This window comes from Urtica dioica, chromosome 11 (assembly GCF_054948205.1).
Source record: "Urtica dioica subsp. dioica isolate 48M chromosome 11, U.dioica_male_clone48M_v1_H2, whole genome shotgun sequence".
Classification (NCBI taxonomy): Eukaryota; Viridiplantae; Streptophyta; class Magnoliopsida; order Rosales; family Urticaceae; genus Urtica; species Urtica dioica.
Window position 1 is genome coordinate 12979856 of NC_142766.1, and position 23118 is coordinate 13002973.

The following is a 23118-nucleotide window of genomic DNA, read 5'->3' on the forward strand; positions in this document are numbered from 1 at the left end:
TAAAATTTGGAAAAACTGAGAAAAAAAATCTGCGAATTCGTTTAAAGATTTATTGACATTTTTGCCTTTTATTGAATTCGATGTCAATAAAGAGACAATGATGCCAATAAATCTTCAACGATTTTCCAGATTTTTTGAAAAAATTTTACAGACTTTTCATAATTTTAATAATCGTTCTTGAGCATGAAGCCATTGAAAAATATGATATCCTTCTTAGCTAAGCACAAGAAGAGAGAGAGAGAGAGAGAGAGAGAGAGAGAGAGAGAGAGAGAGAGAGAGAGAGAGAGAGAGAGAGAGAGTAAATAAAACGAAAAATAAAAAGGAAGTAATATTTTATTGAGGGTATTTTTGTACCAAAAAGTGCAATAAGGTAGTCATAGTTTTGCATTTTATTAGACATATTGGATTTTAATCCTAAACTAGTGTGAGGTCATAGTTTAAGAATAATCCCAAATTATATAACCCTCACTATTTTGCTAATAAAATTAAAATATTGGGATTTTCTTAAGTAATTATTGTGAATGACTATATTGCATAAATTTTTATTTAAAATATAGAAATTACTTATAGATCAAAAAGTTACATCTAAATATTCATTAATTGTGTTTTTAAAGTATTGATATAGTTTCTAACTATGAAACTATACTCAAATGTAATATTTATTGTGTAATATTAAATTTTATTTTTTACATTATATCATATGAGTTTTCTTATAAATATATTTAAAGTGCATAGAAGGATTTTTGTGATAATTAGGAGGTAAAACTACGACACAATACACATTAAAGATTTTAAGGGGATAAAACATAAAAGTAACGAGGCTATAGAATAGAACTTCATGAGATATTTTTGGAGATATACACATTATTACAATTTTTTATTTTTACTGAGCTAGAGAGCGTAGTTGGAAATAAAACTTGAGATGAGAAGCAAGAAGTTTGCATAACTATGAAACTATACTCAAAAGTAATATTTCTTGTGTAATATTAAATTTTATTTTTTACATTCTATCATGACTCATGAGTTTTCTTATAAATATATTTAAAGTGCAGAGGAGGATTTTGTGATAATTAGGAGGTAAAAGTGTGACACAATATACATTTAAAGATTTCAAGGGGGGGTAAAAGTAACGAGGCTATAGAGTAGAACTTCATGAGATATTTTTGGAGATATACACGTGATTACATCTTATTTATTTTTACTGAGTTGGAAATAAAACTTGAGATGAGAAGCAAGAAGTTTGCATTAAAAAAAAAATGTTTTTATCTAACATGAGAAGTACAATACAAGAACTTGGCTGGGGTTTTCAAAAGGAAAAGAACATGTGGACAAAACTCATTTAAAGAGCCTAGTATGTGTAGGTAATAGCCTCTCTATAAGTTTAAAATTCTTATTCAAATAAATGGATTTGAAAACTCTCATGAATCACTTGAAAAAATTATGGAACCTAAAATCCTACCTAATTATTGGTAGTATAGCATATTTAGAAGTATTGACTCTATAACTTCTTGAAGTAAAGTCAATGGTAGTTTTAGTAGCAAAAATAGCAATACTAGCTTTCAAAATAACCGCCGTCAATGGAGCTTATAGCATTAAATGCCACAAAATATTAACAATGATCCTCATAATTATTGTTATTTTTATCTATACCATTATTGTCTGTTATAAGAATAATTTAAGAAAAATGAATGGTTAAGGTTATACTTTCATCAATCAACAAAAAACCCATGGCCAAAGATTTTATCAGCATCACATCATATACAAATGTAGATAATTATTGCCATAAAATTGAAGAGTAACGTTCATATCCACATTCTCTACTTATTAAGATATTGAAGAGAGAATAATTATAAAAAAAAATGTTCACAGTGCCACATAAGAAAATAAATCCTCATTGAAGTTGGTATGGACTCTGGACAAGAGCACATGATAATGCCCTATCACTTGTCAAATTCACATATTTTACAATAATATTTTATTAATCAATTTCTCTCGCCTCATATTCCAAGTGTGTTAAGCAATATTCTTTTTATTTTATTATTTTATTTTGAGACTGGCCATAATTTCTTGGGTGAAGAGATAAAACTGCAAAAGGAGAGACTGGTATTGGAGTGGCCTACAATGGATGCAGATTAGCATGTTATCTTTTGTGAGAATTAATGAATAATTTAATGGAATGGAACAGTTTACTTTTACTTGCAGTTTTTAATGATTAATTATTAATTAGTGGAGGGATTATTGATGCACAAACCTCTGCCTTGAAATTGCTGCTCACAAGCTAGAATCCTATGAAGCCGGTTTTCTATTTAGGTTTTTCATTGTTCACTTCACCGCGCTTTACCGTTAGTCAGTTACGCTCTCTTAAACAATAAAATAAATATGATTATTAATTTTTAATCAAATAATAACTATTGATTTATATCATTGGAGAATGGTCAACTATAAATTATAAGCTAAAATACAATCAAATTTTAGGGTTTACAAGTTATAACCGTTTTTTTTTTTTTTTTTTTTTTTTTTTTTTTTTTTTTTTTTTTGCAGAATACTGTTGTTACTCATTTTTTTTTGGAACTCAGAATACTGTTGTATGTTGTAGCTAAAACTAGGAATTCACATTGAAAAAAATTCACATGTTATGTTTCGTATCATATAGACTATAGTGTATGTTCCTGAAAAAATAATAGTGTATATGTGTAGTCATAAATCAGCGTGCTCTTTCATGTTGATTTCAAATCTTTGTTAATTATAATAAAAATAAAACGAAATAATTAGGGTGAAAAATAAAACCAGATAATAAATTTTTTAAAGAAAAAAAAGAGTCAAGACTCACTAATATTTTATGAGTTCACTATTTAGTTTTATAAACATAATAAAATTACTACATAGTCAAACTTTCGTTAATTTATAAGTAAATAGTCATGCCTTTTTTTTAATTACCATGTGCAAATTTAAATAAATATCCAAATTTATTTAATACACAAATAAATATATATGAAATGTTCAAATTGTCTACATAATGACATATCATCCAAATGAATATTTATTTATAATTAACAACAAAAAAATGGCTATTTAACAATACACAAACTTTTAATGGTTTACTTACTTAAAAATTTGATTTTTATCCTATTTTAAAATTAAAACTCGTAGAAAAATTAAATGAATTGATAATAGTAAGTTAAATTATTTATCTCCATCACCAGTGAGCAGCATATTATTTTCTTTTCTAATTTTTTTTCCTCCAACCAAAGAAGTCTATTCATGCAATTAATTTATAACATCTATGAGTTCAAAGCCTAGTTCGCAGTAAATTAATATCTCAGATTCATATTCTACTATTTTTCCAATAAAAGAAGGAAGGGTATATATCTGCATCATGGGCATCGGAATTAATGAAAGTTTCAGTTCCGATGCATTAATTTCGCCTAACGAAAGTACCGATTTCATGGCTAAGGGTATCGAAAAAAACTTTTCCAATAACATTTTGGAAGTGGAAGAAGGCTATCGAAAGGCATGACTTCCGCTGATTTTCGTTAGTCATTGGTATTGTTATTTTTTTTTTAATTAAAAAATTATGAATCGTTGAAATTATTTTTATCTAAGGGCTGATATTATTTTCATTTTTTAATTATATAATTGAAAGCTATTGGAAGCACGAAATTCCAATAAAGTTAACGGAAATACCTCTTCCGTTAACCTACGGAAGACAAATAGTTGCCAAACGGAAGTGCCACACGTTAAACAATGAAAGGCATTTAACATAAGTGTATTTTTAATTCCTTCCAATGCCCAGGATGTCTGCATGGGGTGAGTTAAAAGGATTGAGCTTCAAAATAATAATTGAAGACACACACGGCAAGAGCAATAATTAGACCGCTAATTCGCCAACGGTCACACACATCGAGTGAGGGATACCAAAGAAAATACTTAAAATCTTGATAAATATATAAAATAAAATTCCTCGTAAAAAAGTCTAAAAAAATGAATATTTTAATAGGTAAACGCGTTTTAGGGTATATAATTGATATTATTATTGATGTTAAGAAGCACTTCATATCTTTTTAGAAACCGTAAGAATAAACATCACATTTTGCTTAAACACGGCGGAAACATGTGATATTGTTCCTTCAAAAATATTGTTGACTCATTCGCGAATTACGATCAGCTCAAACAAAGGAAATAGCAAAATCTAAGTACTACATTTTTATACATAAACTATCGTCTTCCTTTAAACCATGGCTACGCTAGCAGCTTGGCTCCACCATCTTTAAATCACTTATATATTATTATTATTTTCTTTATAAAAAACCACTTATAATTTAAATGTGAATTTTTTTTACGGATGTATACTCTAAAAATGTATTTTTCTCTTTCCATCAAATTCAATGACTAATCTTCAATATAAATAGTTAAATACCACATGTGACGTAAAGGTGAAATTTTCATTATAGAACTATTTTTAGTTTTTTTTGTTATCTTTTTTTTTAACGGAAATAAAATTAGAAAAGTTAGTCGAACTAAGCCACTTGAAACGTAGATATTGCAATCTAGCCAACGTTTCGTCCAAGTTTCTATTCTAGCAAAAAATGATGACGTGACTTAATCATGTACGAAGTTAATTACTATATTATCCTCTACTAGAATTTGGCTAACAAAACTTGTAGCCAACGTTTGATCAGACAAATTTTGCATAATACGCGTGATCTACTGTTTCATTTTAAAAAAAAAAAGATTTATTCAGCGGCCTTCAAATATACATGTTATTCATCCTATTGTATGGTTTATTTTAGTTTAATTTAGTTTATTTTAGTCCTATTGAATATTTTTTTTGTTATCATTGATGTTGCCACTTTTACACGCATGTAATTAGGTGAATTAATCACTGTTTATTTTGTTTCTTATATTATATTCATTCTTGTTAAACATTCAAATTTGAATCATCCCGTGATGACGTTATTGACTTTTAAAATCAATGATTATTTCTTTCCTATATTATTTCATAAACGATTTTCCTTTTAAGTATTCAAATTTGAATCCAAGCGTGTAAATTTTCTCAAATGTTGACCATGGTTTTTTAATTTATTTTAGTTTATTTTAGTCCTATTGAATCAAACGTTGGTTACTGTTTTTTTTTCAACTAATTTAAATCACAGAAGCGTATATTAGGTATTTCATAGCCGTAAATTTCAGTAAATGACTAGATTACAAAATTTACCAAACGTGGGCTAGAAACTAAAAATCACGTTTCAAAATGGCTACGTTGCTAGTTTGCTCATAAAATTAACTTATATGAACTCTAAGTAAAAAAAACTTCAATTTATCGGGAAACATATAAAATAGTCCGATTTTATATGATTTAAATTCAAAATTTGATTTATGTTTGTTAAACAAATTGAATTTTTTTCTATTAATATTTGACCATTCATACTTCATTCGAGATGTGTTATTACATTAATTATTGACGTATATATGTTTATATCGGAAGTCTCTTTTGGATAAGAATAACAAGCATAACATAAATATTTTGTTGTTCTTATGAAAAAGTGACAATGAAAAACGGAATTATCGTTCCATCCGTACTATTTTGAAATTCTGACTACTACAAATAATCATGTTCTTATCCTTTTAAGAATTCCGGTGTATCATATCATACACAATGTTTATATGTTCCATTTTCATGTTTATATCATATATACGAATAAAGAAGAAAATTTAATAACAATAATATCAATGGCTTGTTATTTATCAAATATCAATCAAAATCCAAATATTAACACATCTATTATTAAATGTGTCACGGAATCAATCAGTTCATTACCGATATGGTATTAAATATGCCAATATTTGAGTTTTGTTGATTTTTGGCAAGTGACAAATAATTGATATTATTGTCAATTTTCTAATACAAAATAATAAAAAATGAATAATAAAAATTAAAGAAGCATAAAAAGCTGAAACACAACGATACTATATGTGTGATCCTTTTTTTTTTTTAGTAGAGACACTATCGGCCAATATTACATGATATTTTAGCAGTGTAAAGCGCAGGTGGCACTATCGACCAAGATTACATAGTAGGTGGCACTATTGGCCAATATTACATACTTATTAGAATAAATCTTAGGGGGCATGCATTTCTGTATCCTATGGGGGCTTGAACCCATGACCTCTCCGTCGAGGTGTGTGTGGGATTACCGCTAGACCAAGCTAGCTACCACTACTATATGTTTGATCCTTGTTCTTGGGCCTTGTTTCCACTATTTGTGTGTCTCTATCTTTTGTCCTTACTTTCTCATTTTCCCACTTTAGATCTCACTTCTCTTCTCTCAATATTTGCCATTTTAATTCTTTTTTATGTTTGATTACATAATACCATTCTTTTCGTTTTCTCTCTTATTTATTTATTTCATTTTAAATTTACTATTTTAAATTTACTATTAGAATATTAACATTCATTTTTCTTCAACGCTCTTTGAAAATTAGTGCATGGTATTTTTGAATTAGTGAACTACTCCAGTTGACTTGTTTTGTTGGTTTATACTTTATAGATAAACTATACGCTTGAGACAAATTATTCAAAAAGTACTAAAAACTTTTAAGAATTTTTACAAGTTGTGGAACTCAATATTGTCTCCAATAGTGATCATTCAAATACTACAAATATATTAGTTTTGCCCAAAATCATGGATGTGCCTAAGTTTCTAGTGTTTATATTTACAACATAGTGAGATTTTCCGCTCCATGGACCATGGGTTCCAAGATAGATGAAAACAAAAATTGGTTTTTTATATAGTGTGTGTGTTTTTAAAGGAAAAGTTAATGCGGTGGTTAAAAGGTAAACACCCTCGCCGTAATATTATTCCAATTATTGGCTTCCCTACAGCTAGTTTTGATTTTTGAGTACCAATGTAATTAATAGCATTTATAAATTATAACTAACTTAACAATCAAAGAGGAAATAGAAGGGAGGAAAAGTTTGATATCACAATTTATGACTCCATAATGTCAAACGTACGTTGGTATATAGGGTGATTTTAGCAGTGCTATTATACCTTTTTCTTTTTTCTTTCTCTTATAACCTGTCTTTTTTTTTTTTTAAGTTGAAAAGTGCTTTTTTAATATCATTAAGAATTTTGTATATGTAAATCCATTTTTTTTCTTTTCACAAACTTAATTATAGAATACAATATTACTATGAAAAAAAAATATAAAATACTACATGCAATACCTTATATTTTCACATATCATTCAGTCCGTATATTGCTCATTGAAATTTATCTAAAACTATAAATTTATGCAACAAATACCTATGTTATATCTTTTCCTATAGAGAGTAGGTCTTAAGTCAATATTTTTTCTTCTATTTTTATCTAAAAACTATAATTTCTTTTATTAATTAAACAGATGAGAAAACATTTTAATTACAAATAAACATAACTATTAATTAACTATAAATGCAAGACACACCATCTTTTGTTATCTTACATAACTATGCCAGTTTTTAAGCTAAATCTATTTATAGTAATAGAACCAATTATTAGGGAAAAAATAGTTAATCAAACATATATCTAGATTTTATTTATTTATTTAATTCACTTGTATATCGTTGTCAATTTTTACGATAAAAAGACAAGGTAGTAAAGTAAACCATTAACAAATGTTGATTTCGCAAACTAACTACGTCTGATTTAGTTTTATAATTTAGTCATTAAAGAAATTAAACGATTCAACAAAAAACCACAAAACCCTTTAGTTACTAGTCCACGTTTTCAAAAGTAATTTAGTAAAAAAAACAAACGAATTAAAAAGATAATCAGTCAGAGTTTTATCACCATTACACCACTTCAAACGTGAGAATTTTATCATAAACAAAGTTCAGAAAATATTAAACAAATAGCCAACAAGCTGTTGTGGCACATGATTTATACTATTATTAACTTTATTAATTAGTTAATTATAATTTATTTTCGAAATTAAAAAAAACTCAATTTATTATTAAAAATCCCTAATTATTAGGATCTCAGCTCTCTCTCTCTCTCTCTCTCTCTCTCTCTCTCCCCTTATTCTGTCACATTTTTAGTCATAGACCAAGGTAAAAAACATTAAAACAAGAGTTAATAGTCAGTAATAACTGTTAATAAATTCTTGCTTCAGTTAATAGTCGGTAATAACTGTTAATAAGTTTATAGTTCAAAAACTTATCAATAGTTATTACCGACTATGAACTGCGATACTGGTGTTTTTAACCTCAGCCATGGTTAAAAAATGTGACAAATATATATATATATATAGAGAGAGAGAGAGAGAGAGAGAGAGAGAGAGAGAGAGAGAGTATTTAGGTATAAATAAATTGTTTTCATTTAATTTATTTTTTGCTTGGAATGAGAGGAAAAAATAAGGGCAATTTTGTCTTATTGAATAAAAAATTGACTAATTACCAAATATTATTAAAATATTGGCTATTTCACAATTCAAAATTTTTCAAAGGCTAGTTAGCTAGAGCGCCCTATTAGTTATCCAAATCAATTAATTAAATAAACTAAATCATATATATCCGACGATTCATGCCAATATCAATTTAGCCAATACCACTCATTGAGATCTAATAAATCAACTTTATTCCGCTAAAAAAATTACATTGTTGAAGGAAATTTTATATTTCCACCTTTAAATTTGTGGGGAGTACTATTATTTTTTGGTAGCTAGCTCTCCGTTCGAAAATAGATATCAATAAAACCAAATCTAAACTTGAAGATTCTGCATTTTTCAATTACAGTAAACACAATAGTCGTTATCAAAATACTCATAATAGCACAAATTTCCTCTTATAGTTAGAATGTTTAATTGAAATTTTCTTTGTAACATTTACTTCAACATCATTCTTGAATTTTTTTGTTAAAATGGAGTCAAACTAATTGGTTTTGAGAAAGTGGTGGCATATACTCAATGTTTTCATGTACAAACACTATCATACTCATTCTTTTTCGGCAACCTTCATGTGTCTCTCCGTCAAAATTTAACGTCTTCATAGTTACAGTGCAACTAGAACCAGACACTAATTGTTTATGCCGCAAAAAAGAAAAAGAAAAGAATAAGTATACAAGTGTGCAACGTATAAACATCATGTATTAATTATTCCGTAATTTCTTCTTAAAAAAATTAAAAATCTTGACTACTTTGCCAAAAATTTAAAATTATTTATTATTTGAAAAATCAAATAATTTTTAAGGACTTGCTATATACTTTTTTTTTCTACTAAAAGTAATAGATATAGCATTGGAATATGAATAAGATAAGGTACACATGCAAATATATTCTAGTCAAGTGAGTAAAAATAATTTGCGCTCTTGGATTGGATCGTAGTTAACCATATTTTTATGTCTCGTGGTGAAAGATGTAAGATTAATTAATTTTTTTTTCAAATAGAAGCTTAGATGATTTAGAAATTGATGCTATAAGAGTTTTAATAAATACTACTAAACTGTGAAGAGAAATTAGAATGTTGTGAAAAGAAATGAATATTTAAATATATTACATAGAAAATATATGTGGATTTGTAATGCATACATAGACTTATATTAAGGCAACAAAGGTTTGAGTCTTCGCGAGTGACTCAGTTTTGTAGATGTACTAAGATGCACACAAGTTTACTCCACCATACGCACGCGTGTTGCCACCGTTTGAATATATTGGTCTTGATTCTTTGTACTTAAGACTACGTTTTTTTTAGTGTCGAGCAAGTTTGAGTGGTGAAACATTCAACGAATTCACTCAAACTCTCTACCGTGGTCGCTTCTAATTCAAATAATCTTGTCAGTTGTAGACTCTTTTTCCCTCTGAAGTTTGAGACACAAGAGTATGAAATGCCTGGAAAGCATCTGAATTTTCACGCATAAATTCAATCCAGGTATATGAGGAAAAATCATCAATACACAAAAAGAATTTACTTCTTATCCCCAATGCTCTCAACTTGCATATGACCAATGAGATCCATGTGAATGAGTTCAAGAACCCTGTTGGTGGTGACATGCTACACATACTTGTGAGAAGCTCTATTTTGTTTGCCAATCTGACGGACTCCACATATTTTTCCTTCTGTGATCTTCAAGTCAGAGAGATCAAGAATTGCTTCCTTGGAAATAATCTTGGACATGATTCTCTAATTCAGGTGCCTAAGTCTTTTGTGCCAAAATCTGTGATGTCTTCTTTGTTAACTAGAAAAGCAGTAGAAGGTGAAGAAGAAGTAAAAGAAGCATTCCACAAGTAGCAATTGTCAGGAGATCTAATGCATTCCATCATGATCGAGGAGTCATTGCTAACAATAGTACAACCATTCTTAGAAATTTTACGACCATGCCCTGATCACAAAACTGACTTGTGCTAATGAGATTAGCAGTTACACCAACAACAAGAAGAACATTATGAAGAGCAGGAAAACCCGTGACATCAAGTTGACATTTGTTAGTCACATTTCCTTTTGCTCCATTTCCAAAGGTAACATGATTTTTCATACATGATTTCACATTGCTTAAGTAAGAATTATTACCAGTCATGTGACGAGAGCAGCCATTGTCAAAATACCAATCTTCTCTGGTTGTAGCCTTCATAGAAGTGTAAGAAGCCTGTGAACAATGATCAGCGCGAACTTTCCACTTCTTATTAACCACCGTGGGAGGAGTATTGATGATCTTCTCTCGTAGATCAATCTTCACACAAGGAGTGTCCCTTTGGGCGAAAGGCACGAACCCCATATAACTTGAGACTTGTAGCTTTGTCTCTGAATACCTTCCATAAAGTTTGTAGCAGTATGGATGAATGTGTCCTCATTTTCCACAGTGGTGACATCTCCACTTGGGTCTGACACTGTATAGATCATCATGATTGCTTGATGTTTGCAATCTTGGTCGTGACATCTTTTGGGACATCTCTTCTTCAGGCTTTGCAGGAGAGGCAAACTCAATCTTTTGAGGAGTGTTAGAGGATGAGTGAAAGCCAAGTCCTCTGTGACTGGAATAGGGTACATGAATCAGATTATAAGTACATGAATGCAACATATGAACAGACTTTGTCATAGCAGCAAAATCAAATGAAAGTTTAGCAACCTGCTTCTTCAAGTTTGTATTGATTTTCAAGAGGTTTGTCTTTTCAACGAGGCGAGTCTCAATCCCTTTTTTTCAATGAATCAGAGGAAACTTTTTTCATCTCAGCAATACTTTCCAACAGATGAGCCTCAATAGCATCTAGTTTCCCAATTATCTCTTTCTGTTTCATGAAGACATTAGACTCATTTGCCCGTTTGACAAAGAGATGAATGTAAGCTTCTTGTAAAGCTTCATCGATGAGTTCATCACTATCGGGAAAATCAGCAATAGCAGGATTAGAGGAACTAGCTATGGATTCAACAACATGATTAGGATCAGATTCATCTGTGATGGATTAAAGAGTCTTTGAAATTTTCACAATAAAAGCTACAAAGTTGTTAGAATGAGACTCGTCTTCTCCATTGTCAGAGTCTGTTTCTTCATCACTGAGAGTGATATTGTAGTTCATATGTTGCTTCTTAAAATTACTAGGACACTCAACATGTATGTGACCAAAACGTTTACAATTCTGGCACTGAATCCCTTTGCCCTTATTCTGTTAGCCATGACCATGATCATCCATTTCTTTTATGAAATTTTTCCAAGGTTTGTAACCCTGAGAACCTTTATCTCTACTAAAAGAGGCACCAAATTGTGCAACATTGTTGATGGGACATTTCTCAAATCTCATCATGAACCCGCCAAATTTTTTAGCAATCATAACTAAGGACTCATCATAAGACTCATTAGAACCATCAACATGCTAAGACATAGAGTCATAATTTGTTGCTTTAAAGGTAACTCTCTTTGGTTTATTCTCGGTGTGCTCAGCTTCCAAAGACATCTCATAAGTGAGAAGAGATCCAATGAGCTCATCCACTTTCATCTTCGAGGTATCATGGACTTCATCAATATTGGTGACCTTGATCTTGAATCTCTTGGGGAAAGAGCGAAGAATCTTCTTTGTCAGTTTAGTTTAGCATCAGACATAAGTTCACCAATGTGATTCATTTTAGAGATCGCGGACACGAACATAGAAGTCATTTATGGTCTCCTCCTCCTCTAAAATCTTCAGATTTTCAAATTTGGTGGTCACTAGTTGAAGACGAGAGTTCTTCACTTTGTCTGTGCCTTCATAAGAAGTTTCCAGAATTTTCCAAGCTTCTTTTGCACTCACACAAGTGTTAATTAGCTTGAAAAAATTCTTGTCCACTCCATTGTAGATAGCATTTATAGCTTTGGAGTTGGCAAGAATGACTTTATCTTCAGTAAGATCCCAATCCTTTTAAGTATTTGTGTCGGAGGTGACTCCATCTTCAAGGAATTTCATAGAAGGGCTCTAGCCATTAACAATAACTTTCCAAGTCTTATGATCAATAAACTTGATGAAAGTACACATTCTAACTTTTTAGTAGGCGTAGTTATAGCCATCAAGCAAATGAGCGTGACTCACAGAACCATTTTCCCTAAAAGCATCCATCTCAACTAAAACAGTCAAATACCAAGGAACACACCTTAGATGTGCAGGGTGACCGTTCTGATACAAATTGAAAAAGTGTATTCACTGTTTTCTTGATGTCTCTAAGTGATGTTAAGACAAGTTAAGCAACACTATACGATTTACCAATTTAAAATGATAATAAAAATTGTAAATCAAGATTCAAGGAATTGGTAACTCAATTTGGCAAATCGTGCCTATTTCTAAAGAGATGATACTCTCGGTGGAAAGAGAGCTTTACTAATAGGTAGAATAAGTACAATAGCGAACAACGCTGAAAGACAAACTTTCAGGTTTTTTAAACTTCAAGAATACCATTGTGAATTCTAATACAAGTTTCCATGTGTCTAAGCTCCCGTCACTTTCAACTCAATTCACTCACCAAGTGGTTGATCAATGCTTATAACAGTGCGTGATTTACAACATCACACAACAAAAACCTAACTCTGATTATTGCACAAAGAGTGGCAATGATGAAATAATCAAAATAACATCACACAAATGACAATGGTGTTTTCGGCGTAACAAGTCTGTTGAAAACCCTAAGGGTGTAACCCTACCCAAGAGAGTAAATATTCGTTTTATATGACAAATACCCAGTTGAGAGTCCTTTGCTAGGGTTTTCTAATGCAAACGTTGAAGCCTTATTGGTCGATTAGAAAAGCAAGGGCAGAACAGACAAAAATCACTTTGCAAAAAATCTACGTTACTGATCTTTACGTGAAACATTTACACCGCATGTCACAACACATATGTTTTAACAACGTAGGGAGCATTAGTTTTGCCAAATAACAAAAACAGCAAATCCATCGTAACAAAATAAGTTTTATGTGATATCCTTCGGAAGCAGGCTCAATATGATGGATTATCTATACTCAGGGTTATATTCTCTCCGACTTAGGTCTATGATATGCCTTGTGAGATGTTATTCTCCTGTAATCGAGGGTATCTTACCCTATATTTAATGTAAGTCCCATGATTTTTTTCTAAAAAAAGAAGAAGTTAAAGGTACACTTACTTCCGAAACAAGAAAATATTTATGTGGTTATTTAAGCTATAAACAAATGATAAATCGGTTTAGAGAATCTCCAACCCGTGACAAAATAAAGTTATATTTGGGTTGTAGAATTTTTTTATAAAACAAATTTTGGGTTGTAGATGGTCTTATAAGTTATAACTTAGATAGATAGAGGAGAAACTTACATAAATAGCCTAAAGTATGCATCATTTTTCATATACATGGAACAAGTATTTTAAGAACTGAAAGTCATCTTCAAATTATTGTATTTATTTGGGAAAATATCAAGAGTATCTCTCGTGTTTAATCGAAATGCGAGATTTATCACTTCGATTTATAGAAATATCAGACATATCCTTTCAGTTTAATATAAATGACATATACCTCCCCTGAAAAATGTTATATTACATATATTACCCTTTTTGTTTATTTTTTTCAAAAAAATAATTTGAACTCTCAAAAAATATCGTTAATGAAATAAATTTTTATTTAGTATTTTATTAAAAAAAATAAAAATCTCTCTTTATAAAAAAAATCATTAACTTTTTATAAAGAATTTTTTTAATTTAATTTTTGTTATATAGAATAGAAAATAAAAATTATTTCATTAAGGGTATTTTGGGGAGTTCAAATTATATTTTTGAAAAAAATAAACAAAAATGGTGATATTTGTAATATAATATTTTTTCAGGAGAAGTATATGTCATTTATATTAAAATGAAAGAATTTATCTGATATTTCTAAAAATCAAATGAATAAATCTCGCATTTTGATTAAACACCTCTACTCTTATATTTTTTTCCTATTTATTTACCCGAAACATAAGAGTAATGGCAACAAGAGTAATTAAACCGCAAATCCAGGGTCATATGCCAACACTGACAACCTCCCATCTCTATATCATCTTCTCCACTCTCTGAACAAAAAAAAATTACACTCATCAGAAGAAGAAATGAACCTCCAAGTCAGTAGTTCTCACTCAGACCTTCGAAGCCCTAAAAATGGCAACGAACCTCAGCCCTACTTCGAAGACTTCGAGAGCGCCTGCTCCACTCCTTACGTCAGCGCTCCGTCGAGCCCCGGCCGAAGCTCCGGCTCTTCCTCCACCGCCGCCGCGGTCTCCGGCGGCTTCTTCTACAGCGCTCCGGCGAGCCCAATCCACTTCTCCCTAAACTCGAGCAAGGCCAACCATGGTGGTTCTTCCAAGGATGCGAACTCAGTCTCCATGGGGTACGAGTTCGAGTTTTCGGCCCGGTTCGGCACGGCCGGTCCGGTTCAGACCGGATCGATGAGCTCGGCGGACGAGCTGTTCTTAAACGGAAAGATCAGACCGATGAAGCTCTCGACGCACCTTGAGAGGCCTCAGGCGTTGGCTCCGCTGGCGGATCTGGACGACGACGACGAAGAAGAAGGCGACGGAGAGGCGAGAGGGAGAGATCTGAGGGGGAGAGACAAGTCTTCGCGGCGGAGAACTCGGTCCCTGTCTCCGATGCGGAGCTCCGGCCCGGACTTCGAGTGGATCGAGTCGGAAAACAACGGGAATAATGACGCCAACGCGGCGAATGGTGAAGGAGGTAATAATGACGAGAACGAGGAAGGCAATGGAAGTCTCAAACTGACTGCGAACGCTTCTTCTTCTTCTTCTTCGTCGACTTCTCGATCTTCCTCCGCCGGAAGGAACTCGAAGAGGTGGCTCTTCCTGAAGGAGTTTCTTCGGAGCAAGAGCGAAGGAAGGAGCAACAACAAGTACTTCTGGTCCAAGAACATAATTTCCTTCTCTCCCGCCGCGGCGAAGGAGAAGAAACCTCCGATCGGCGGCGAAACTAGCACCGGCGCCGGCGAATACACGGCGAACGAGGCGAAGAAAAACGGCGGGAAAAAGACGGCGGCGACGAGAACGAGGCCGGCGAACGGAGTGGTGGAGAAGAACAAGAACAAGAAGAAGAAGACGTACGAGTTGCACTACGCGGCGAATCGAGCTCAGGCGGAGGAGTTGAGGAGGAAGACTTACTTGCCGTACAGGCAAGGCCTGCTTGGGTGTTTAGGGTTCAGTTCGAAAGGTTACGGTGCTATGAACGGCCTCGCCAGAGCTCTCAATCCAGTCTCTTCCAGGTAGGAAGAGAGAAGACTATGGAAATAATAATAATAATATGTGTAACTGTATAGTTCTATTGTTATTTTTTTTTTTTACTTTCTTAATTTATAGTCTTCCTTTTGGATGTGCTTTTTGGGTCTTTTTGATTGAAGACTCTTTTTAGTATGTGATGATGATATTAGTATTGTTGATGAGATTATGATTGTGATTATGATGGTGGTGGTGGAGGGAGGGAATTTCGGTTGGGTCTTCTTCACATATTTTAGGGTTCTAAAAAGAGAAGTTGGTCCCCAAAAGATGAAAAGGGTTTGGTTGGGTTTGCCTTTTTCACCTCATTCAGTCGCCTTTGTTTGTTGAATGGAATTGTTGTATACTATGATTACTATATCTATTACTGGAACCAATCACTTTGTTTGGTTCATAACATTTTTTTTTTTTGCTTTTGCTTTTTGTATTTGATGATTTGTCATAAAAATACATGGTAATGGTCCTAATGGAAATCTCTCTCGCTCTCTCTCTCTCTCTCTCTCTCCTGATTCTCTTCAATTTTGCAGTTCCATGACGAAATCTGGATCTTTCTTTCATTCTATATTATGTCTTATCTGAAACCGATCTATGTTTTACATACATATCAAACTAGATATTCTCTAAATAAATCTAGTTAAACAAAGAGAACTAGGTGATTGATTAATAAAAAAAATCCAGTCCAGAGTTAAATTTGCATTCTTTTTTCCTCTTTACTTTTTTTGGGTTAGGTGGGTTGGACGAGAACAAAAAGAAAGACATTTGATACTCTAAACTCTAAAGGCTATTTATGGATGATTTCACACATTACACACCAATTAAGGAAGAACTTGAAGATGTGGATGAATATGTGAGTGGGGTTGAAATCTTACGATAAAACTTAAAACCTATGTTCTCCACGAGATGTGACATAAAGAAGTTGTGTGATTGGAAGGGCGTGATATTTTGTGATCACTTCTTAACTTTGCAGTAAAAAAAAAATATCGCCTATAAAGTATGAAGTATAATATTTGTATACGTGTTTTTGTCTCATACACTGATACACCATGTGTGTGCTGGCCTAAATATCTGCAAACCCACCACATGACTTTTTCAAAGAAGGATTTATAAGGATAACGTGTGTTGTGTAAAGCAATCCAATTAATTAACTTTTATCTTCTATTACCAATCTTATAAAATCTAATCGAGTAAAGTGCTAATTATTCATAGGATTTGTCTATTTGTTTGTTGAATTAACTTTAAATAAAAAAGCAAATAGAAATATGTGGAAGACAACTTCATTGTTCTTGTTAACTGGTCACAGTTTTGGAATTTTAGGAAAAAGCCAACCCCAACAAACAACCATTTTAACAGTGACCCCTATTCTTTCAATCTACTTGAAGGTGGGGACTGAAAAAAACACAGAACCCACTTAGCCTAGAGAAAAAAATGGTGGCAAAGTCCACATCATGGTCCCCCATTTCTTCATTATTGTTCATGGGTAGGCTTATTTATAATTTTCTAAAATTATCCCAAGAATCCATAATAATGATGGCATTGAGTCTTGAGTTGTACATGAGAGATATGTTTCAAGATTTTCATACAGTGATTGATCCATCGCCTTCAAAATGAACTCGGAACTTCTCGCTAAACAGTCCAATTTCCATTGGTCCCCAATCCATACCTGAAACTTTTGACTCCCCTTTCATCATGCTCATTCACTCATACCACCCAGAAACTTATATACAACAAAATGCCAATGAATTTCGCTTGTTTCGTATCGAGTCACAATTTGTCGTACACATCAATAATATTTTAGATTAAATAACTCTGTAAAACTAAATTGTTGCATTGACTTCGAGTCATTGACTAATGAATATAAGCATTATTTTACAGCCTCATTAATTAGCCGAGTTTAATTTAAGACGAATTAATTGAAATCAGGGATCTAACAACTACCATCAGGGCTGAAGAAAGAAATGGGCAGTAAAATGTCCCATCTACTTATAACTTTCGTTCCAGCTGGGAAAAGAAAGCAACACCAGATGAGAATTTAAAAGAAGAAAAGAAAAAAAAGAGAAGCATGTAGTTGTAACTTGTATATATATAATGTACATTATAATAGTGTCACATCTCATGAAGGTCTCTGTGCAGTCTGAGGATAGGATAGTGAAATAACCCCATTATCTGTTTCTGTTTCCAAATAGAATAATGCTTCACATGACTATCTCGAGCAAAGTCCACAATTTCCCAGTCCACTCTCTCTCTGTCTCGGCACCACCATGGGCCAAATGCCAAAACTTGGCACCACTTCATACTCTGATTGGGGCGTTAATAAATTAGGAGTCCAAGTTCCACGTGATGTTTTGCAGAGAATCCTAGATAGTTTAATTTTAATAATTCAATATTACAGCTTCCTTCTAACTCAATGTTAAATTTTATCATCATAGTCTTCCATATCTATGTTGAATTGCTATTTCTATCGTCGCATCGCATCACCGGTAATCGCAGCTGATCGAAAAGGATTCCCTTCTGCTCGGAAAGTATCATTCCGTTCGGAACAGTAAAAAAATTGTGGAACAGAAAATTCCGTTAAAAAGAAAAGAAAAAAAAGAACAGAATTTGTTGTTCCAGTCTGAACTTTTTTTTTTTTTTTGGAATCCTGGACATCTTTCAAGATTTCCACTAGTATTTTTATTAGTCCGGAACGAAAATTCTCTCCCGACAATGGATGGAAGTCCGGCCAAATTGGGACAGAATTCAGACTCCGTCTGATTCAGAAATTCAGGGCATTTAAATAAAACTAACTACCATTGTCAAAGTAATGAAAACTTCAATAAAACATGGCCTCTGAGTCTGACCCAACTCTGGAGGACTGTCACCAATGATGAAGCATCGTACTAAAAAGACGATGATAATAACACCAAAATTGTACCAGCGCTTTGGTAGTGCCTTGTCATGCAAACAGATATAATAGAGGGTCAAAATCATCAAAAGATTTCTCATTCATGAATACGCTACATTAAATTTACTGCTTCCTCCAGCTATCAAGAATTCTCAAGTGTACAGCTGAAATGTAAATCTATATTATGAAATCTCTTACAACCAGGTTAAGAAGTTTAAAGACTACCAAACAAAGTCGACAAACTGACTTAAGATGAGGTAGCAAATTCGGCAAGAATGTTCTTCTTGAGAGAAAACTCGTCTGCTTTGGTTGGGCTGATCGACTGTACACAAATAGGGGCATAAAGGTAATTAGGTTTCTATCTTATGTTATGATCAACCAAGTATTAAATTAGTCAACAAACAGTTACTCTAAGCTCTGCTAGCTGGTTTGGACAAGCGACTTGTTGGCCAGAAGTAATTGTGCTTTCAGGTTTTGATTACTAGAGCTTGTCATGGCCACAAATTACATGCTAATCTGTCAACTATTGACCCGCAAACTAATGACACAGGGACCCATATAATTTTATAGATTTATATCTCTGACCGGTCGAGAAAATGGTGGCCTATCATCCACGTTAAAGATATGATGTTTTTTTTTTCCTTCCGAATAAATCAAGGGTTACATCACGTCTAATTCAACCATGAAACAAACGGCAACATATCTAATCTAGTCCAATCCCATAAAAACCATCTATGTTCAGCAGTTAAGGTAAAATTGCTTAAACGGAATATGAATCTTACTAGGGAAAAAGAGTGGAGTATAGGACATACCTTTTCGAGCATGCGTTCAAGCCGCTGGATTTCCTTCTTGGCATACTCAGAACCTTTCTCCAAACTGCTCTTGGCAGCTTTCAAGTAGATCTTCCCGTATCTGTAAATTACAGCAAAAGTTAACTGACAATTAAAATTCATTTAAGAGAACTTGCAGCTTCATAGATAGCCTTCCATTTAGGATTTCCAACATTGTCACAATGAAGTGATTGTGCTGTTTTAACTAAATTTCAATGACTCAAAGCAATAAGTGATTGTGTTAACCTTGCAGTTGAGCCTGTAAGCTTCTCAACTTCCTCCTCTAACTTAGTGAGTACAACCTTCTTTTCATCGTCCGCAGCGTCCAAAAATTCCTTCACTAAATCACTCAGTGCTGCAACTATACCAGCCTACATAGCGAGAAAAATCCGACTTGGTGAGAAAGTGAGTTGTTTTACGATCCAAAAAGAAAAAAAGAACTCACAACCCACTAACTTTTGAAGTAAGTTGTCCATTTGCATCCCTATTAGTACCACACTTCTCATTAATGAAGGTTACAAAGTCATCTACATCTCTGCCACCGTCATAATCTTCTCCAGCCTTGTTGCCTTTTGGGAAAAATTTCAGTGTGGGGTATCCACTTACTCCGTACCTGCATAAAACAGTATCTTAACATTATACTCAATGAATTGTCTCCAAGACATATGCTACTCTGTTCTTAGAGCTACTCCTCTTTTGTGAATATGTGGGATTGATTACAATATAGAAACTTGAAAACAAACCCATATGCCAGTACTTACTTTTCAGCTAAGTCTTTGTATTTGTCTGCATCGAGATTGGCAATTACTACATCTCCGTCCAACTTGAATGCCGCCGCAACCTTCTCATAGATCTAAGGAAAAAAAATAGGCAATAACAAATACGTCAGGGAAAAAGGGGTTTTTTAAATCATGCAAATAAATTCATGTGTTACACCATATTTCTTGGCATATACTTACAGGAGCAAGGGATTTGCAGTGGCCACACCTGCAACAAAGAAAGGAAAGAGTCAAAACATGAATGCAAAGTGGAAAAAAAAAATGATCATTTACACATTGGACCAATGACATTACGTTCCCTGTACATAAGCTAAATTACATGTTTTAAACCAATAAGCAAGAAATTCAAATTAATCTTCAAAGAGAAGAGACAACATGATTTCCTTTGAGTATGCGTACTTACCAGGGTGCATAGAACTCCACCAGAACATCTTTCTCGCTATTCAGGACGATGTCATCAAAGCTGTTTTGTGTCAGTATTACAACTTCGGATGGAACTGAAGCTATTTTAACATTGGTTCCTGTGTACAGACAGTATGAATATGAGCAATGTGGATTATGAATACAATATGAACAAACTTGTGTACACTACAAAGTATCTGCAGATATCAAGGCAAAATATATTAAGTATTCCGGGCACTTACATAGAGTCACATTACAAACAATCAAAACGGAGTACCCGAAAATAATATTTAAAAGAAATTACTAAGAACTATATTCACTTACATAAGAGACACCTTAGTGAATACGAACTACAGAAGCAAAATAAATGAAAAGGTCATGAGAGTAGAACCTGCTTCTTGGTTGACAAATTCTCCAAGAGCTTCAGCAGTACGTGCACCTTCATACCTAGACCATGCAAAGTGATCAGAGTATATCGGTCCTAATATCTTTGAAAGTTACCAGAATGATGTTATTTAATTTTTTTTTTCTTCAATAAGGGTGTTATTTAAATTAAGATTAAGTTCAATTTTAGTTCTTGTAACTAATATCTTTTTTTTTTTTTGTAATTAGAGGTAGGAGGAGAACACTCACTTTTTGGCTTCTAAGGATCCTTTCGGAAACCACTGGATTGTGGGGTATCCAGAAACACCATACTTGCTACAAACGCTCTTGTGCTCATCACAGTCCACCTGCCAAACCCCATACATTGTTTTAAGGCTCCCTTTCATTGAATTTAGAAGATCAATCCAAGCTCATTATAAAAAAATGCGTTAAATCGTGAGACTCCACCATATCGAATACAAAGCACAGCCTTGGCACATTTTTATCAATAGTTTTACATAGAAACACTTATCCTTATATTTATTATCCTGAATCTCACAAAAACCATTACTATGTTTAAGGAAAGAACAACACTTATCAGCCTCCCTAGAATGTAACATCATTTTTCTAAGGCTAATATGTAAACTAACCCTTCTTATATATATATAAAATAAAAAAATAAAAAATAAAAATAAAGTCACCATAGCAATTTTTCGAGCTGTATATAATCAACTCCAATCTTTGTTGAGAATTTCCGTTGAAATGTATTGATTAAACTAGACCACAATTCAGAAACGACAAATCGCTAATACATCCTCCATTCCAAAATCCATCAGTAATCAAATCAATAAGATACCGTGTAAGAAATTTTGGTACTGACCTTTCCTATAAGAACGGATTTAGCTTTCTTGAAACTTGCACCGAGCTTGTCAAATTCTGGTGCAAGCTTTTTACAGTGTCCACACCTGAAAACGGCATGCCAGTGTATGATTACTTGCAAACAAATTTCCATATCAATTTTTTTTATAAATCTGGGGGCCTCATTATAACCTCCTCCTCACCCCTTATCAGGTACCTCGGGAGAGGAAAGAGTACCCCAAATTACTTAAACAAAGTCACTAACGACCGAATCACGTTCCGAACAAGGGTCGGCAACTCCAAAAACCATAACTAAAGTATTTCACTGCCCACTGACTAGTTTCATGTGCAATGACATTCATAGTCCTAGGCCTCCAAATAAACTCAACAGAAAATAAAAAAAAACTAGCATAAAACCCAATCTGAATGAAGAGAGTCTTTGATATAATAAAAAGTTAACACTAACTCAGGCACACACCACATAATTTATAACTACACCAGATTACAGAGAAATTATCATTCGGAATGAGACGACGAGACTAAATTCTGAACCGTTCACCTACCTCACCAGCAGAGACACTTAACATCTCATATCCAATGAATATAAACCATAATTCGGATTTGCCTTACAATACTAATCGTACAAGTATAAAATAAAATACAAAACGCTATCAAAATTCAGATTGCCTAAGAAATGTATCAGAATAATCAAAACTTCAAAGTTTACACAATCTACTTCTCCGATCGGTTCCTCAAATAGATCTAAAGCCCAATTCCGATCAGCACCGATCAAATCAGAGCAACGACCATCCTTCGATTATATTTTATTCACTTTATCGGATTCTCAGGAATGAAACAGAGAATAAGAACACGAGATACCAGGGAGCGTAGAACTCGACGAGAGCGGCCCGATCTTGGCCAACCTCTTTGTCGAAGTTGGTATCCGTGAGGACGACGACGTCGTCGGCCATAACCGACGAGAGGAATAGCAGAGCTAGGGTTCCGAGCGCGCAGAGAGTCCTTGAGATCGCCATTTTTGCCACTTTTTTTTTCGATTCTGACCTCTCGTTTGCTATAAATCTCGCACTAGCTCTCGATATATTAGCTTCCTGTTTGGGAGAGAGCAGAGACTTGACTTTTAAATATATATAGAATTTAATTTTTTCTTCATAAATTATTACATCTATAAGGAAATCTGAAATAACGTGCTTAATATGGCTGTTTAATTTTTAATGTAAATTAGTCTCTCCCCTTCTGAATAAGGTTAGATTAGCTTTATTTCATTT

At 33.1% G+C, this 23118-nt stretch overlaps 2 protein-coding genes across 2 annotated transcripts; one reads left to right on the plus strand and one right to left on the minus strand.

The window, feature by feature from the left end:
- The first annotated feature begins 14512 nt into the window (after positions 1-14512).
- LOC149381348 (stress response NST1-like protein (DUF1645)) lies at positions 14513-16202 on the plus strand. Its single transcript, XM_089601682.1, has one exon. The coding sequence runs from the start codon at positions 14550-14552 to the stop codon at positions 15711-15713; it is 1164 nt and encodes a 387-aa protein (XP_089457808.1). The 5' UTR covers positions 14513-14549; the 3' UTR covers positions 15714-16202.
- Positions 16203-18648: 2446 nt separating this feature from the next.
- LOC149381349 (putative protein disulfide-isomerase A6) lies at positions 18649-22968 on the minus strand. Its single transcript, XM_089630670.1, has 11 exons — positions 22712-22968; positions 21855-21939; positions 21245-21342; positions 21003-21058; positions 20613-20730; positions 20390-20417; positions 20192-20283; positions 19887-20043; positions 19677-19801; positions 19413-19512; positions 18649-18922 (listed from the first exon to the last, which is right to left on the minus strand). The coding sequence occupies exons 1-11, from the start codon at positions 22864-22866 to the stop codon at positions 18848-18850; spliced, it is 1089 nt and encodes a 362-aa protein (XP_089486796.1). The 5' UTR covers positions 22867-22968; the 3' UTR covers positions 18649-18847.
- Positions 22969-23118: the final 150 nt, after the last annotated feature.

Excerpts from the sequence above, each read along its gene's own strand:
- LOC149381349 (XM_089630670.1), bottom strand. The coding sequence starts at position 22,866 with ATGGCGATCTCAAGGACTCTCTGCGCGCTCGGAACCCTAGCTCTGCTA. Across the intron at positions 21,940-22,711 it reads GTCGAGTTCTACGCTCCCTG|GTGTGGACACTGTAAAAAGC; the intron begins GTATCTCGTGTT and ends TGCCGTTTTCAG. Across the intron at positions 20,731-21,002 it reads ATTTGTCAACCAAGAAGCAG|GAACCAATGTTAAAATAGCT; the intron begins GTTCTACTCTCA and ends GTCTGTACACAG.
- LOC149381348 (XM_089601682.1), top strand. The coding sequence starts at position 14,550 with ATGAACCTCCAAGTCAGTAGTTCTCACTCAGACCTTCGAAGCCCTAAA.